We start from the raw sequence: 17,857 nt of genomic DNA on the forward strand, positions 1-17,857 counted from the left end.
GATATTTGCAAATCTTTATAAACAAATAATTAAATAAACACAGATTTTCCCCGAAATTTTATATAAAAAGAGAGTAACAATTTCCAGAGGAGTGTATAACACGAACTCGAAGAGAAAAAGTGGGCCAGGGACTCGTCTTACCCCCAAATATAAAAGCACAGGAGAAAGGCCACCGTAGCGCGTTTCGTTTCGTTTCGTTTTTTCCCTTTCTTGAAGCCAAAGCTCTTCTCTATCGTCTTCTTCCCTTTCTTCTCGATCCTTCTAACACCATGATTACAGGTGAGCCACTTTCTCTCTCCTCGATTTCTCAATCAACTACTATTCGTTTTTTTCTCTATGCATTCATCGGCCTCATTCGATTTTTTGTTTTTGAAATTTATTTGTTGTTTTTTATTTTATTGCTGCTGCGTATTTGAAATCAACGAGATGTGGTGTTGGTAGTTTAGGGTTCGAGAGTGTTCACGTGTTTATTTACCGTGCAAAAGAAAAAAAGATCCGCTTGCATCGGGAATTTTAATGGGATATGGGGTTTTGAGCTTGATTTGTGGCTTCCTTTTTTGGAACTTTGCTATTTTATGCGAGCTAGGATGATTGAGTGTGTTATATATGAACTTCGCAGTTTTCAAGTTACGTGGTTCGTTACTCTATTATTGCTATTATTAGGTGCTCCTTGGTGTATATGAACTTTGGACAGTGTAGATGTAGCTATATTAGTGCATTCAAATTCTTTTCGGGTCAAATTATGCCATAGTAATAGAGAAGAAACTCACTCCAACTGCTGTTAAATATTTTTTTCATTATTCATGAATGCCTTGTTTTACATATGTTGAACGCTGTTAGCAATGAACTGATATTGAAATCCCGTTTACTGTTATTGGAGTTTTGCCTTGTCAATTGTTTATTTGTGTGTGCGTATGCTTTATTTTTTTTGTTGATGAGATTTTATCTTATATATTGGATTCCGTTACTTACTACTGCACTGCATATTTTTCTGCAGTGAGCGTAAAATGGCAAAAGAAGGTTTTGGAAGATGTAGAAATTGATACTACCCAGCCCCCTTATGTTTTTAAGTGCCAATTGTTTGATCTAACGGGGGTACCTCCTGAAAGGCAAAAGATTATGGTCAAGGGTGGTCTTTTAAAGGTAAGTATATTGTTGAATGTGATGCTGAACATGCTTTAACTGATTTGATTTTGATATTTCCTTTCTAATAATTAATAAGTCGACCTGAGTAAGTAGGCTTTATAAAAGATATCTCATATCTCTATTAAATGATGGAACGAAGTTGTTTTCAACTCAATTTTTTTGGGCGTTTCATTTTCTCTTGCAATGCAGGATGATGCTGAGTGGTCATCATTAGGAGTGAAAGAGGTTAGTGGTACTAGAATGTGTTTTTTAGTACTATTCTACTATAGTCCGTACTCAAATGACCTATATAATCCCTTTGGCAGGGTCAAAAGCTAATGATGATGGGAACAGCAGATGAAATTGTGAAGTCTCCAGAGAAAGGAACTGTTTTTGTTGAAGATCTTCCTGAAGAAGAACAAGTAGTTGCTGTTGTAAGCTTCAGCTCTTTTTTCTCTATATATTCATATTACTTCATGAACTGCGGTGTGGTTGTATTTGTAATTGTATAACAGTGCAGCTTTAAATTAACATGCAAGATACATATGTTTCTCAACTTATGTAAAATCTTGCATTGATCCTCATGTTATTGCTCATTTATAAAACTTAAAGGAGTTAAATTAGGTTTTCCTTTAATTAAAAAGTCTATGCTTGCCAATTAACTTGATCTTGAATCTTTGAAACGGATAGACAATAGTCCCTTTCGTCTTCATACTTATTTCTTTTCTTAAATTCCAGCTACCCGTGAAATTTGATTTAGAAAGAAAAGATTCAGCAATGGTCCCATTTCGAAGCCCAAGCATGTTAAATATTGCATGATCTATGCTGTTGGACTTTGAAGTGAGGCTTAGTGTTGGGCATGAAAGATCTCTTGTTGCAGTTGTCTGCACATTGCAACTTCTCAGGATTGTGGTTTACTTGATTTTAGTCTTGGCCATCTCAGATTTTGTGTTTTCACCGTAGATTTTATTTTGACTAATTTCATGTCATTCATTGAATGACCTATTTGATGTCATTGATAAATGGAGTACCAATGTGATGTCAAGTATATCTTTGGTGGACCAAAATGGGTTTTTACTCTAAAATATATATCCATTGTCTAAAAATTGTCAGGTGGATTTACTTTCTGAAGTATGTTGAATTTATTTTTCTTTTTATTTGTTTGTGTTCTACTTCTGCTTGGTGGAGTCATACAATATTTTTGTGTTTTAATATCTGATTTTCTTCTTTTTTGTTTGGGGGTGGGTGGGATCTGTATGATGGATCGGTTCTTGCAGGGACACACTGCTGGTCTTTTCAATTTGGGAAATACCTGTTATATGAACTCAACATTGCAATGCCTCCATTCTGTGCCAGAGTTGAAATCAGCTTTGATTAAGTGAGTCTTTTCTATGGGGACATAATTTGACATTTTTATTTGCTGCATTTGTGGCTGATATATGATGAACAATGTGTGAACTTTCTTGGGATCAGGTACTCTCATTCAGGACGGAACAATGATGTCGATCATTCTTCTCATATGTTGACCATTGCAACCCGTGACTTATTCAATGAGCTTGATAAAAGTGTCAAGCCTGTGGCGCCAATGCAATTTTGGATGGTACATAATCTAGTGCCTGTTATATAACTAATTATTTATCTATTATTGTTAATATATCTTTTTTTGAGATGATGTGATAGGATTTTGGAAAGACCATTTTTAAAATTTTGAAATGTCATAGTAAAGCAACACAAGGGTAAATTTGAAATGTCATAGTAACATGATTATATTGGGTAGATTATCATTAAAATTTCGTACAAATTTATTGTTTCAGGAATCCAGTTGGAAACAGAGAATCATTTATAATAAAAATTATTTTTTGTTAATCTGTTCTTTTTCTGACACCTTTTAAATCTGAGTATTCATATGATTAAATCTCAATTCGACAATGTCTTAGGAGTTTGGAGAACCAAATTTGTGAACCCTAGATGTTTGGGATAGTTATTCTGTGATGAATTTATTTCTATTGTGTTTGGTAAGGAATTTAAGCGTCAAGCATCTTGAAAGAGTAGTATCATAAACTTTGCTTACATTTTTATAAAATATTTACAGTTAGTTACTCTATTTGCTGCATGGGAAGTAAATTGTGGGATGTGTGTTACCCTCTGTTAGCAATCAGCCACCTCTGCTGGTGTTACTCGGCCATCTGAATATCTTCTGCCATTGGCTAAGGCAAAGCATCAACCCTTTATCATCCAACGTTTCATTTATGCAGATTGATGTATATGGCGGTTCTTTGTTGCAAAATTGATTCATGTCCTTTTTTTGTGGCCATGATATATTCATGTCCTCCTTTTGAAATTACCACCCAAAGCAGAGCATTATTACTATTAGAATGTGACTTTAGAAATATATTGATGTTTATCCTCTGGCATTTTTATTTTGCTGCTTTTATGTTATTTGAATTTTGAGTTGGATAGTTTATTCTGTCATTGTATATTGAATTTTTTTTTTTCATAATTGTTAATGATTGGTTACTTTTCTACCCTTGCCCCACTCATAATTTTGAGAAAATAATGTTGTCCTGGTTTGCTACTGCATTGAACAGGTATTGCGGAAAAAGTATCCTCAATTTGGCCAGCTGCATAATGGAGTATTCATGCAACAGGTTTATAAGTTGCATGTCGCTTTGTGGAATTAGTTTTATTGCTTTAGTGAATTATATACTTATCTAATTTTTCATGTCTGACAGGATGCTGAAGAATGTTGGACACAACTTCTATACACTCTTTCTCAGTCTCTGAGGTCCACTGGATCTAGGTAATTTTCTCCTTATTTCTCGGTAACTAAATGCAATTGCTGCTATATCTTGTAACTAATATTTATTATTTAGAAAATGGTGGCAGACTTAAATTGAATTACTAAACAGTTGATTTTCATTCTCTGTACTTTCACTTCTAAACATACTGTCTGGTTAAATTAGTTTAAAATGCAATTTCATAGTGGTTTAATAGGGTTTACAAACTCTCCTGATTTGTGCATTACTTGTTTATTTTTTCATCCACTTCTTTATGCTTTGAATATTTATTTCAATCTAACATATTTTATGTGTGATTTTTCAGTGAAAATTCCGATGCAGTGAAGGCCCTTTTTGGGATAGAACTTATTAGCAGGTACAGTTTGAAACTTTTTCCACAATTATTGGCCACCAATTTGCTATAGGTTAATTACATTTATAAAGTATTTTGTGCGTAATTTTTCTAATTCTCATTAGTAGCATTTTCCTTGGTACTATTTGCAGCAAGTGATTGGATAGACTTGTCTTGAGAGTACCAAAAGTCAAATAGATTCGTTGTTTTCCTAATTTAACTTGTAGATGTCTTGTTATAATCTTCTTTATGAATCCTTTTATTTTGCTCCAAACCTCTATGGTGGCTAAGTTTTAATTTGTCATATGATCATTCAGTGCCTTGTTATCTTTTGTGATTTCCCATCCTTAAGCTTGTTTCATGTTTGGGAAGGAGCTTATATCTAGCTTCTAGCAAATGTATAAATGGCAGAATTGGTATTGAAAAGTATTGAGTATAATTATATCATGTATTTTTGGTGTTTTTAAAAATTAAATGCGTGATTGTATTGTAGCTCATAGCATTTTAAAATGAAGATAACTTTATTTACTGTCTGAAGATGGTAACATGTAAATGAAGAACTTGTATTCCTATGATGTTTTTCAATTGTATGGATCTATGGGATTAAGAATTAGACAACAGTTGCTTGTAACCTACAAGAGAATTAGGAGTACAAGAGTTTTTTTTTTTTTGGTGCTTGTTCCCTTTTATTTTTTGAAGAGGGGGGGGGGGGGTTGCAAATTAAATGAACTAGGTATGTGATACGAACCTTGGTTGAACCTCACTCCAAAAGTTAGCTCAAGAGGTAGGAGTGCTCAAAGTCCATATAAATCCTACATTAGTCACCTATATAACCAATGTGGGACTCCAAGTCCCATACAGTGGCGGAGCCAGCATGGCATGTTAGCCGGTGCTAAAAAATTCAGCTAGTGCCCAAATAGCTACGGTTCTCTGGCTACGACCAAAACGTGGCTAATTTTCAAAAAAATTGATACATGATTTGCTACGTTTCAAGTGTAGCTAAATGAACGTATTAAGCCAGTGCCTAGGCACCTGCTGGCACCAACGTGGCTCCGCCACTGGTCCCATACCTTGAAGTAGGATCGTAACATCCCACCACGGTCTGCGCGGGCTGGTTTTGCGCTAGTCTTTTACCGGCCATAGGCGAACACTGCAATGCCAGTATCACCACCCGCGCCGCTCAATTGCAACTGGGAGACATAATGGAATGCTCTGATACCAATTGATATGAACCTTGAGAGAACCTCACCTCAAAAGCTAGCTCAAGAGATAAGAGAGTTCAAAGTCCATTTAAACTCCACATTAGTCGCCCATATAACTAATGTGGGACTCCAAGTCCTATACCTTGGAGTAGGATCGTAACGGTATGCTGGAGAGTCTGGACAGGGACCATTTCCTAGTAATTTAAGGCTTATAATTATGTGTCCATGACTCTGTCCTTCTTAATGCTGGAGAAATATTTGTTTTGTTTTTTATACTCATTTGTCTGTAACATTTCTTTTGCTGATAGTGTCGCTAGTCAGTTTCTTGATTCTCCGTGTGATTCTCATTGGGATGCTGCTGTTAGGATCCTTCGTTACATCAAAGGAGCACCAGGGAAAGGTTTATTATATTCAGATCAGGGAAATACAGAAATTTGTGGTTATTCAGATGCTGATTGGGCAGGATCACCCTCGGATAGGCGCTCTACTTCAGGCTATTGTGTTTTCTTTGGAGGAAACCTGATTTCTTAGAAAAGTAAGAAACAAACTGTTGTTGCCCGATCTAGTGCAGAGGCCGAGTATCGTGCAATGGGAGTTGCTACCTGCGAGCTAATCTGGTTAAAGCAGTTGATTCGGGAGCTCCATCTTTGTGAACAGAAGAAACCCATGACTCTCATTTGTGACAATTGTTGAGATATATAGTCCCACATTGGTTGTATGTGCAACTAATGTGGAGTTTATAAGGCCTTGAGCACTCTCACCCTTTGAGCTAGCTTTTGGGGTGGTGTATCCCAAGGTTCTTTACATGGTATCAGAGCCTCGCCGCCCCCCACTTTCTCGTGTGGCGTTTCTTAGCACAGGTAGGATGGGCCTGTTGCATTGTCCACTCTTCAAGCCCAATGGGCTCTTGTGTGAGAGGGCGTGTTGAGATATATAGTCCCACATTGGTTGTATGTGCAACTAATGTGGAGTTTATAAGGCCTTGGGCACTCTCACCCTTTGAGCTAGCTTTTGGGGTGGTGTATCCCAAGGTTCTTTACAACAATCAAGCTGCACTACATATATCCTCTAATCCTGTATTTCATGAGAGAACCAAACATATAGAGATCGATTGTCATTTCATTCGAGAAAAGATTCAGTCAGGAGAAATCAAAACGGAATTTGTCAACTCCAATGATCAACTCGCGGATGTCTTCACTAAAGCTCTTAGGGGTCCTCGGGTTGAATATATTTGTGGCAAGCTGGGTGCTTACAATATATATGCTCCAACTTGAGGGGGAGTGTTAGAATAGTTGTAAAAATAGTTCAGTATATATATAGTCCCACATCGTATGAGCTCAACCTATTAGGTCTTTTAGTCTCTTTAAATAGAGAGCTCTTGTACATTGTAATACACTATGATTATTCAATATACAATTATTCTTTAATCTCAAGTATCTGGGAAGGTGTGTCGTCGGGATGAGACGGTCCTGATCGCAGGTAGTCTGGGCTAAAACCTCGCCGGAACAGTGCTCCGGTGGCCTGAACAGTGACGAGCGGCGGTTGTTGGCGGCGGGAAGTGGTTCTGACAGGTGAAGAAACAAGCCGGAGAGACACACGGCTTAGAGAAAAAACTCGCCGGAAGAATGCACGGCAAAGTAGAAGAGAACACCTAAGCAGTGGGCTTAGGGTTTTAGCGGAAGCGGATCCCCAGAGCTAAAGAGCTCTGATACCAACTTGAGATTAAAGAATAATTGTTTATTGAATAATCATAGTGTATTACAATGTACAAGAGCTCTCTATTTAAAGAGACTAAAAGACCTAATAGGTTGAGCTCATACGATGTGGGACTATATATATACTGAACTATTTTTACAACTATTCTAATAGTTTTCTTTTGTTGCATTGTAGCCCATGCTTTATGGTGCATTGTATAAAAAATAAAATTCACACCTTTTATGTTTTGAAGTCTATTAAAGTGCTTATGAATGTCCATAAGATTGTATCCTTATATGTACTAATTTTCTGTTTGTTATTTGATAAATTGTTAGAACTCATTGCCAAGAGAGTAACGAAGAAAGTTCAGAAACAGAATCTGTTTATGCACTTAAATGCCACATATCACAGGAGGTGAATCATTTGCATGAAGGACTGAAACAGGTAAGTACTAAGGCTTCTCTCTTTCCATTGACAATGTGTCAGTGTGTGTATATTGTTTAATAAGAATGTTATTTTCTTCTTGCAAGTCTAAACGCTGTTTTTATGTTTTGTTTTGCTTGACTAGCATTTTCATCCTTAGTACTTTCTTAAAATTGATCTATCTCTTTGTTCCCTCCCACTTGATTCCACCCTCTTCCCCTAAATTTTAATTTTCTTTCTATAACATTGTTTATGTATATTAGTGAGTGATAATTGGCTCTTGGTTATTATGCAAAATCAGTAATTTCTAGGCAGACGTGTTAGGTTTGGTTCAATGTAACAATTTATTGACTTTATTAAGCACTTGACAGGTTGGGAGCATTTTTACCTCTTCCCCGCCCCCCCAACACATTTTTTTAAAATTTCCCCTAAAATGTTACTGCTATATGAAAATTGAAACTTAGTATGACATAATTGATGTCTATAAAATCGTTTAATATTATGAATTCTTCTGCGTAGTTTTTCCTTAATAATCAACTTTTGTTAACCTGGCTGAATTTTGTAGGGATTAAAATCAGAGTTGGAGAAGGCTTCCCCTGCTTTGGGCCGTAGTGCTACCTACTTGAAGGAATCACGCATCAATGCCCTGCCAAGGTTGGTATTCTCTTTCTGGTTATTATTTTTTTTCTTGGATTTTTTCCTTTTCTTTTAGCCATTTATATGTGGTTTCAGTTGGAGTACATTTTAAAGCTTCACAATCACAACTTTGATAGTATAACTTGCACTGAAAGTATTATTATGCGAGTTTTTGATGAATACTTACTCGAAGTATTTGAAATCTTGATATTATGTCTTGAATTTATGATTTTTAAGGCCAGCAAATCAATTCTAATGTTTAAGCTGCTAGGTGCTGTTTCATGAATGATTTTTATGAATCCCCTTATTCAACAATCATTTGGTTTGAAGAGTGGATAGTGTGTAGGTTTGTTTTATTTGTGCCTGAAATTTAATTGAATTATGAAGACCGGACTTGGCAAGGATTAAATATCTTACCACTTGGTCATAGACTCATAGTGACTTTGATACCACGTCATGTCATGTATCAAATGAACTCAACCCAAAAGCTTAATCCGGTAGTTGCAGACCGGATAATGATTTTTATCTGTAACAGGGACAATGAGAAGAGTCCAATTTTGATGTTTATTTGTTTATTCTTTTTATCCTGTTGTTTGGCTTAATTTTAAAAGCCCCCCTTAAAAAAAAAAGGAACTCACGCAGATATGAAGGCAAAACCATAATAGTAAACGATCAAAATCCTGTTAAGGTTATATTTAATGATGTAGGTCTTGTGGTCAATGAAGAAAATGGTCTAGATATTTTTGTTTTCAAAATTGAGTCTACCAAGATATCTTTCTTCAGTTTATAGTGAAGATGAGTGTCAGTCATATTTAGTGATGTAGTGTGGTTAGTGTTGAGTAACAAAGTTTGGTTACGAGCCATAATTTATCTTTTCTGATATTACTAATTCAAATTTTACACATTTTAGAATGTATATGAAAGATCTGTTAAGGTTTTATGGCATACTTATGATCTTTCTCACGGGTCATAGTTAAAATATTAGTCTGAGTTTTTGATGAAATTGGATCTTGAAATAGAACTGTTCTAGTATTGTGGTAGTTCAGATGAAGATTGTGTATCAATTAATTTGTTGAGTTTATTTCTTGTTAATTGCTCTGAGTGGTGCAATTGTGACAGTGGTTTCAATTTTTGCTTTTTCAAGGTACTTGACTGTTCAGTTTGTCCGGTTTTTTTGGAAGAGGGAATCCAACCAAAAGGCTAAGATTTTGCGGGTAATGCTCAATATCTTTCTCTTTTTGTTTTGTTTCTTTTTTTGGATAGGGTTGGGATGAGAATAGTTTTCCTTGCATGGTTTTGCTTGCTTTCTTATTTTCTTTATTTTTTTTATGATGTAATTGTGCTTGCTTATCTCAGAAAGTGGATTATCCTCTGGAGTTGGATGTTTATGATCTTTGTTCTGATGATCTTCGTAAAAAATTGGAAGCTCCTAGACAGGTATCCTCTTTGTTTTGACGTTTGAAAATCTTATGGTTGTCTGCAATAAAAGAATGTTTGCTTAGTAAAATGTGTGGATCTATATTCTCTTTTTGGAAATTGTATCTACAGATCTTAAGAAATGAGGAAGGCAAAAAGCTTGGTCTGAAAGTGAGTGAGAAGAGCTCTGTTCACAAGGAAAATGATGTAAAAATGTCTGATGCTGAGGTGAGAAAACAAACAAACTTATGGAATAGTAATTTCATTCAATTTTAATCCCATTCCTTCTTAAGAGTAGTGGGATTGGGATTTCATGTTCCCTGGGATGATATTTCATTTTTCTTTCCCAAACATAATAAAAGTTTTACATAAAGACAACTATTAGTCTTATTAAATTTGTACATCATTTTACATAAAAGACACCAACTTATTACAGCCAATTTCATTCCATGGAATCACCCTTTCATATAGACACATGTGGTAATGTGTATAAATAACACAATCCCTTATACTGTGTTCTTTCATTGATTCAGGGATCATCAAATGGAGGAGGGGAGCCATCTGTAGCTCCAATGGAGGAAGGTAAAAAGCTGCAACATTCTTCTACTATATTTTTTTCCTTTAGCAAGCCTTTCTACTTTTTACTCTCAATTCTTTGTCTATAGGTGAAAAAGAAGAACAGATGACTGGAATTTATGATTTGGTTGCTGTATTGACCCACAAGGGTAGAAGTGCTGATTCAGGACATTATGTTGGTTGGGTCAAGCAAGAAAATGGTTGGTTCTTGGAAACAAGTGTTTTTGTAGTATCCGACTATCTTTCCTGGTATCTTCGAAGTAATAATATTTATTTTATTGTCGGCAGGGAAATGGATAGAGTATGATGACGACAATCCCAAACCAAAAATAGGAGAAGACATCACCAGACTATCTGGAGGAGGTGAGGATATGCATAATTAATCTTTGGACATGGATGATATAAAAAATATACTTATTACCTTCTTTTTTAATTGAGCATAGCATGAGCTGACTTCCAATAAAAAATCTGCATTTGCGTTGCTTCATTTTTTTTTTTTCTTTCAAAGCATTAGTCAATTCATTATATTTTTAGTTTCTAAATCGTAAGTGCACTCATCCTTTTTCAACTTCAAATTTGTGGTATATGATGATATAATAAAAAAATTGTTATATTATCTTTGTCTCTAGGTGATTGGCATATGGCGTATATTATCATGTACAAGGCGCGTGTTCTTTCTGCTTAATTGCTACAAAGAGCTCAATTTGGTGTTTTACCTCGGAGATTCATTGATTGTGAAAAAGAATAGTGTACGGGTCATTGTTTATGTTGTACCCTTGAGGTTTGATGCATGTTAGTTAGTTTTTATTTATTAAATTTAGCTATTGTAATTTTTTTTTTTTTTAAATTTTTTTGTTTTAAAAAGGATGCATAAGGATTTGAATTGAAGCTTGCTGTCCTGAGCCCTTCTCTCGACTGAGCCCAAGAGGCAGATGAATATTAAGTTATATTTCTATGATGGAGCTTAGTCTATTTCTATGAATGAAACTTCAGAGAGCAATGTCCTTTATGAAATGCTTCGTGAGCATATTATAGGAATTGCTCATTATTGAGGATAAACACCCTGAACCCCTGCCTGACCCCAACTTATTTTATTTGATTATGATATGTGAATCATTTTTTTAAAAAGGGCGATGAAGTATAGGAGAGAAGCAAGGAGTGCACAACTTTAGAGTTATAGCATAAAATCATAAAAAGAAGAGAAGGTTTTTAATTGATGACTATGGTGCTACGCTGATAGCTATTAATATTGTGATTTTGCTCGGCGAGGGACTGATGAGGAACAAGAGGCAATTAGGTGAAGGAGAAGAGGATGAAAAATAATGGTTAAAATTATATTTTAGCATTTGTTCGGAGAGCTTTAAGGAGTAGGTTTTTTTTTTTTTAAGAGTAAGAGTAATTTTATTTTTTCTTTATTTTATTTTTATGATGAATTATATTTTCTAGAGTGAAAATATAGCTTGATCTGAATAATAATGCATTTCAACTTTTATTAATTTAATCTGTTTATTTTTATTCAATTAAGTTTTTATTAGTGTTATTAATAGTTTAATACTCTTACAAAGTTGTCAATCATAAAACGATTTTATGATATGTAAGAAATTGAAAACTTTATAAATAACTCAAACCACGTGATAAATACCGCAATGATTAATTCTTTAAGAATAGAGATTAATGCTTATATGTGTTCTATTTCTTTTAGTAACAAATTTCTTCTTCTTTTAATAAAAAAGTGGTTATAAGTGATTTATCTATTATCAGATTCTATAAATAGATACCTTTATTTTTAGAATTCCAGTTGAAGAATTAATTGAGTTTTAAGAATTAAAGATGATTCATATGCCAATGAATTAGACATTAATTAATTTAAGGAACCCCCTGAAATGATTGATTATGTTGGACAGGGAAGGGAATATGGTAGCTGATTTTCTAGCTGGTCATGGGAGTCATTTGATGGAATAAATCTTTCGTGCTACTGTAGCACCAAGATTCAGTGCATCCTATCAATAGGAGCATTACATTACATCAATAGGAGAGAGAAAAAATTTGTCAGAGAAAAGATAATTTTAGCTGACATGTAATATTTCTTTTGGTGAGATGTACTGAATTTTTAGTGCTACAGTAGCACCAAAGATTTAATCCATTTGATGGATTGGAACTTACATGTTCTTCAGGAACCTTGCCAGGATTGTATTACCCTGTTGAGAATGGGCATCTCTAGCCCAAGAATGTGTAATTTGAATTAGTTTACTTCCCCAAAAAATTTTAAATCCGATCAAAATCCCGAGCCTACTTTGAAACAGTGCTCTCATCTGTAAATGAAATCAAATTCATAGGATAAATATATGCAACATACTCCCGCCTCAAATCTTAGCTACAATATAAATTGAATAATTCAAAATGATTCTTTAAATTAATTAAAAAAATTGTACTTAACAGTTTCGACGACTTTTTGACCCTTATCTTTATTAATAATTAATTACCAAATTGACCTTCATTATAAACTATTTCAAAAATTTAACTCCCTCAAAATACATAACACCAATCTGCCCCTGTTTGACCGTTGACCACGAAGCCTACCTGGGTACACCGAGTATCTTTTGAAGTTTTTTGTTTACTCGGGTAGAAAGGTGTGTACCCGAGGATTGTTCTTGATTGCTTGAATTATTTACCCGGGTACGGATGAGTGTACCCGGGTAAATCTTGTAAACCAAGAAATGGGCATACAGATTCAGAACCGATTCACGAACTCCAAAATCGACGATACATTTTAAGAATTTCAAAGAAAATCCGACTAAGCTCATTTTGTTTCACAAAAGCTAGACGATGCAGAACAACAAAAATGGGCATACAGATAAAATGTGCCGCTGAAGCTAAAACTAGTTCAAAAGCAGGCCAGGAGTGAGGCAAAAACTATACCTCTTTTCTTTTTACAATCACTCCTTAGGAAGCCCGCTGCAAATTTTCCTATCCTCCAAAATGTGTGCTAGCATGATTATGGTGGGTTTGCCTTCTAGGCTCTGTGTGACGAGTGATGATGATGCATTGAGGTTAAGGTCATACCTTAGGGTCTATCATGCTATTGAAGTTCCTGTATATTACCAGGCTTTGAGAAATGGTAACAGGGATCCAAGGGACAAGGATGGGTTTATAACTGGTTATGTCTGGAAATATCATATTTTGGTGATTCAAAATATTGCCCACTTTTCACATAAACCAAGAAATAGAAAGTAAACAAAGATACTTCAGTATCCATTTAAGAATCTCCATATTATGTAAGTAACCAACAAATTTGTCGACGACTTTTCACTGCTATCAATAATTGAAGGGTTGTTTACTTTACAAGATTTACCCGGGTACACTCATTCGTACCCGGGTAAATAATTCAAGCAATCAAGAACAATACCCGGGTACACACTTTCTACCCGGGTAAATAAAATTTTTCAAAAGATACCCGGGTAGGTAGGGGTGTACCCGGGTAGACTTCGTGGTCAACGGTCAAACATGGGCAGATTGGTGTTATGTTTTTTGAGGGGGTTAAATTTTTGAAATAGTTTATAATGAAGGTCAATTTGGTAATTAATTATTAGTAAAGGGTTATAAGGGTCAAAAAGCCCAGTTTCGACAACTTGTTATATTGAAATAACACTAATCTATCTTAAGTGACCACCGACCAGGTTGATATTTCTTCCCTACATATTTGAGTGGTGGAAACACAAGGCCAAAAGACAGCATTTCCGTCCCCATTGTACACAAAAATAAAATAAAATAAAATCAATAAATTTAAAACCAAGAGGGGAAGAACTATTTCACTAGGCCAGCAAACAATATTGGCAATAATTTTGAACTTTGTGTACCATGTCCTGATTAAATGTCTACAAAATCATTTAGTGAAGCCGAAATTAAAGCATACGGGAAAACATGATTATGCTAGCTTCAAAAATCATGGCAACGCAAAGGTGCACTAAGGATCACTGTCTCCGAACCTTTCCAATAAAAGTGAGAAGCACTGCAAAACATATAGTGCAAAAAAAGTTCGTCAAGCATATAAAGGACTAGAATTAGTTGGAAAATACAACAATAACAACTGTCGTGTAAAAGAACAAAAAATTAGGCTTGCAAAAAAAGGTTTTTCTTACTTCGACAACAAACTTTAAAACGGCTAAATTAAATATTTCGAAAACCAAAGCCACAGTACGTAGTTTAACAAAAACAACTTTTTTGAAACACAATATCTACTTGTATGCACTCGGTAGCTCAAAATTTGCAAGAATTGGTAAACATCAAAATTGATTTATTAGATTTACCACAAAAGCCAAACTACTACATAGAAGATAGATGACATTTCAGACAAGCAAAAACATCAAACAGTAGTATATATTGAAGAAGTACAATATTAAGCAATTGTTATCATAAATATTCAGGGCTAGCTACCTTCGAGACATACAATACGTAAACAAACTAGTGCAAAAGTGAAGGTCTTTAACATAGGCTAATATGTTTTATGAATAGGGGGCGGGGAGATTAAAATAAAAAAGTCAATGTGCTGTTTCCATCAACCAGCCTGCTAAACCAAAATATTTCTGAAAGAGCTTATGCACATTCTAAGCATTACCATGTTTTTAAGAGACTCTAAGAAATGTTCATCACAAAAGAAAATATATTTCCATAAGATGTTCTTAATGTATCTCTTTTGCAACACTTGGTCAATGACCACAACATAATATAATTTAATCACCAAAATGAAAATCATTAGCAAAAATAATAAATATATTGTCGAACCTGCTAATTCTTGACTGATCCATGAACATCACAAATTTACTTGTCTCAAAGAGACGGTAACACTAAAAGTTAGATTGAGCGCAAATGCCACAGAAATGTGGCCTATTTTCTTCTTCTTTTTCATGAACTCAGGCAAAATATTTGTAAACCAAGATAATTTTTTTTTATTTTTTTAGATTTTTTAGAACATCAAACTCATCAAAACAACGTAAACGATTATAATAGAAAGACAATGCTTCACCACCAAAGGTAGTGCTGATTCTTCAAAGTAAACACCAAAGCCCCCACAAAATAAACAAATATTTAGGAGCAATAATAACAAGAATAAACAGTAAAAAATGGGAGTGAATTCTCTCATATTAAAAATTCACATGACTTGGTTATGTGAAATTTTTGTGCCTATTTCTCTCTTTACATGCATTAAATAGATATGGTCCAATTAACATTAACAAAGAGATAGATAAAAAAAATTTACACGACCAAGTCATACGAATTTTTAACACGAGAAAATTTATTTATGTAGATAATAAAGTTAATTATAATAAGTGCTATGAAATCTGAAAAGCTTTTCCTTCAATTTTAGTTAGCAAGTAAATGTGTCATTTTCTTTAACCTTCAAGTTACAAATCAGAGACAACCCCTCCTAAGGTGAAGGTAGGAAACAATTCATAGGATTAAACTTTTATACAATTATATAATCAGTTACGCTCAAATGCTGACTCAGCAAATGTGAAGGCAATTCTGTTACGTGAAATGGTTGTGTGGGAAGCATTCATTAAAAAAGGGAAAGCATGATAAAAGGAATAGCAATGGGAGAGGACATTTTATTGGGATTTCAAGACTTTGGGCAGGGAGAGACCAAAAGCTCTCTAAACCTAGGTGGTTAGAGTCAGGATTAAAATTTCTCAAAACAGAAAAATTAAAATTGTGCTAAATCTTGTACTAACAAACACAATAGTATATGTATTAAGAATGACAAGGATCGTTCTCTAAGAACAAGGACTTTAGTTTCTTTTCTCTAATATGTCCTAGTTTCTTGAATCTCAAGAAAACTACTTTTTAAAATTGGAAATTAAATTAACTAAATTTTCAATAAGAAAAGATTCAGTAAAGAAACTTGTAATATCAATTCAACAAGTAAAAAGGTCGTTGATTTCTAAAGTCATGGATTTCCCTTTAACAAATTGCATCCCGTATCCAAATTGCTATAGAGCTTTTCTCACAGAAATTCAACGTCTGAAGCACTTACTGGAATTTTCCAGTTCCAATTGTCCAACTCCAAATCTCCTTTCCCAAGGTATTTAAATCATATCTTTAATGTCTAATGATGAATTCCCACTTCAGGTTATCCCTGACCTTTGAAGGTTTCAATTAACAAAATATCACAACCTTTTATTTTCCAATCACAGAATCATGAAAAAAAAAAAGGTTCAAGGTCAACTCCCACGACTTTTTGAATTAAGAATTTTGTTAACCAAATTGCAAGAATCATACATAGTAGTATTTTAAAATAAAGGATAGTTCCCAATCATGTAGATCCTCAGCTAGGAATTTAGAAATCCATAGCTACAGTGAATGGAAATAAAATTTGAAACTGAAATTAACATGCATTAAAACCTTATTCGAAGGTAAAAAACTGGTCTTCTTGAATGCTTCCCTAAAACTAGAAAAAAATGAAAAACTAAAAAGGCTCTCTATGTGACTTCAGTAAAAAAAATCAAATTTAACATGTTGAAAATTCCAAGTCCCTTCTACTTTGCTGTCCATCCAATGGTCCAAAATTCGCCACATCAGCAATTTCGCACTATGCTTCCCTGTTATCACATGGCATGGAAAAATATAAAAATTTACAAGTCTGCCATTATTTACTCAACCACCTTAATGGGCCCATTTTATACACTTTTGGTTCTTTTTCACAGCATTTGAACCATCAACAACCAAAGAAAACTTAAAATACAATTGTTTTTTTTTTTTGGATATTTAAAATACAATTGTTAAACCATGCAAAATTCACTACTAACAGTTACTACTTGTTATTCAGCTTTTCGTTCTACTTTCTTTTCACATCCTAGGAAAATTGTCCATGAGACATTGCTCAGAAATGGTATGGCTTATGACAATATTTATTGCAAGGTTAATCAGTTCTGTAGCTCTCATACTCTTAAAAAAGTCTATATTGATGTTATTAAGCAAATTGATAAAAAGCTTAAAGATTCTCTTCAAGCTGATTGTACTTCCAATAGCATAAGAAGCAACTTTGCAAAAATGGAAGAGGAGCGTACAAAGGTTTTAATTGTTGTGGAGTATCATGCTCAAATAATTTTCCTGAATACAAGAGGTTTGGGATCCAGGAGGAGAGTATATGGTGCCTAAACACTTTTACCAAAACCAGTTGCGATCGACAGTCAATGTCAATGAGCCCAAAAAATAAAATACAAGATTTCGGAAAAGGAAAGAAAAAAACAAAAAAATAATGATAATGGTTGTAATAAAAAATAAAAATAAAACAAAACTAAAAATATAAGAGAAAAATGTTGCAGGAGCAAAAACTATAATATTTTTTTTTTTGGAGGGGGGCCAATCCTATATTAGGCATTGTCAGAACATAATTTTATCAAAGAAAATTTAGTAACTCTGGGGACATGGAATTATGCAATTCCACCACTGTATAGTTATAAAATGTGGTGATATACATATAAGAACAAAGGTACATCTATTTGTGCAAAATAAACCAAATTCTAGTGATCTTTGATTCATTAAGAATCAGAGTTTGGTAAGAAGGAGAGAGAGAGAGAAGAGATCTGAGAGATAACCACTTAGAAGAAGATGTTGAGAGTTCATACCTTAGTAGTGACATTCAGCTCATGAAAAAC

The 17,857-nt window shown here is 34.2% G+C and overlaps 1 protein-coding gene across 1 annotated transcript; it reads left to right on the plus strand.

Annotated features, from left to right (window-relative positions):
• The first annotated feature begins 140 nt into the window (after positions 1 to 140).
• Positions 141 to 11,234, plus strand: LOC133301030 (ubiquitin carboxyl-terminal hydrolase 6-like). The gene is made up of 18 exons (XM_061500624.1): positions 141 to 279; positions 998 to 1,143; positions 1,336 to 1,371; positions 1,452 to 1,559; positions 2,403 to 2,503; positions 2,599 to 2,725; positions 3,714 to 3,773; positions 3,858 to 3,925; positions 4,228 to 4,278; positions 7,487 to 7,595; positions 8,140 to 8,228; positions 9,355 to 9,424; positions 9,567 to 9,647; positions 9,759 to 9,854; positions 10,160 to 10,208; positions 10,292 to 10,402; positions 10,491 to 10,565; positions 10,832 to 11,234. Exons 1-18 carry the CDS (start codon positions 270 to 272, stop codon positions 10,885 to 10,887), a joined length of 1,443 nt encoding a protein of 480 aa, XP_061356608.1. The 5' UTR covers positions 141 to 269; the 3' UTR covers positions 10,888 to 11,234.
• Positions 11,235 to 17,857: the final 6,623 nt, after the last annotated feature.

Source organism: Gastrolobium bilobum, unplaced genomic scaffold, assembly GCF_033153095.1.
Source record: "Gastrolobium bilobum isolate Gb01-03AN ecotype WA unplaced genomic scaffold, APGP_CSIRO_Gbil_v1 utg6170, whole genome shotgun sequence".
Classification (NCBI taxonomy): Eukaryota; Viridiplantae; Streptophyta; class Magnoliopsida; order Fabales; family Fabaceae; genus Gastrolobium; species Gastrolobium bilobum.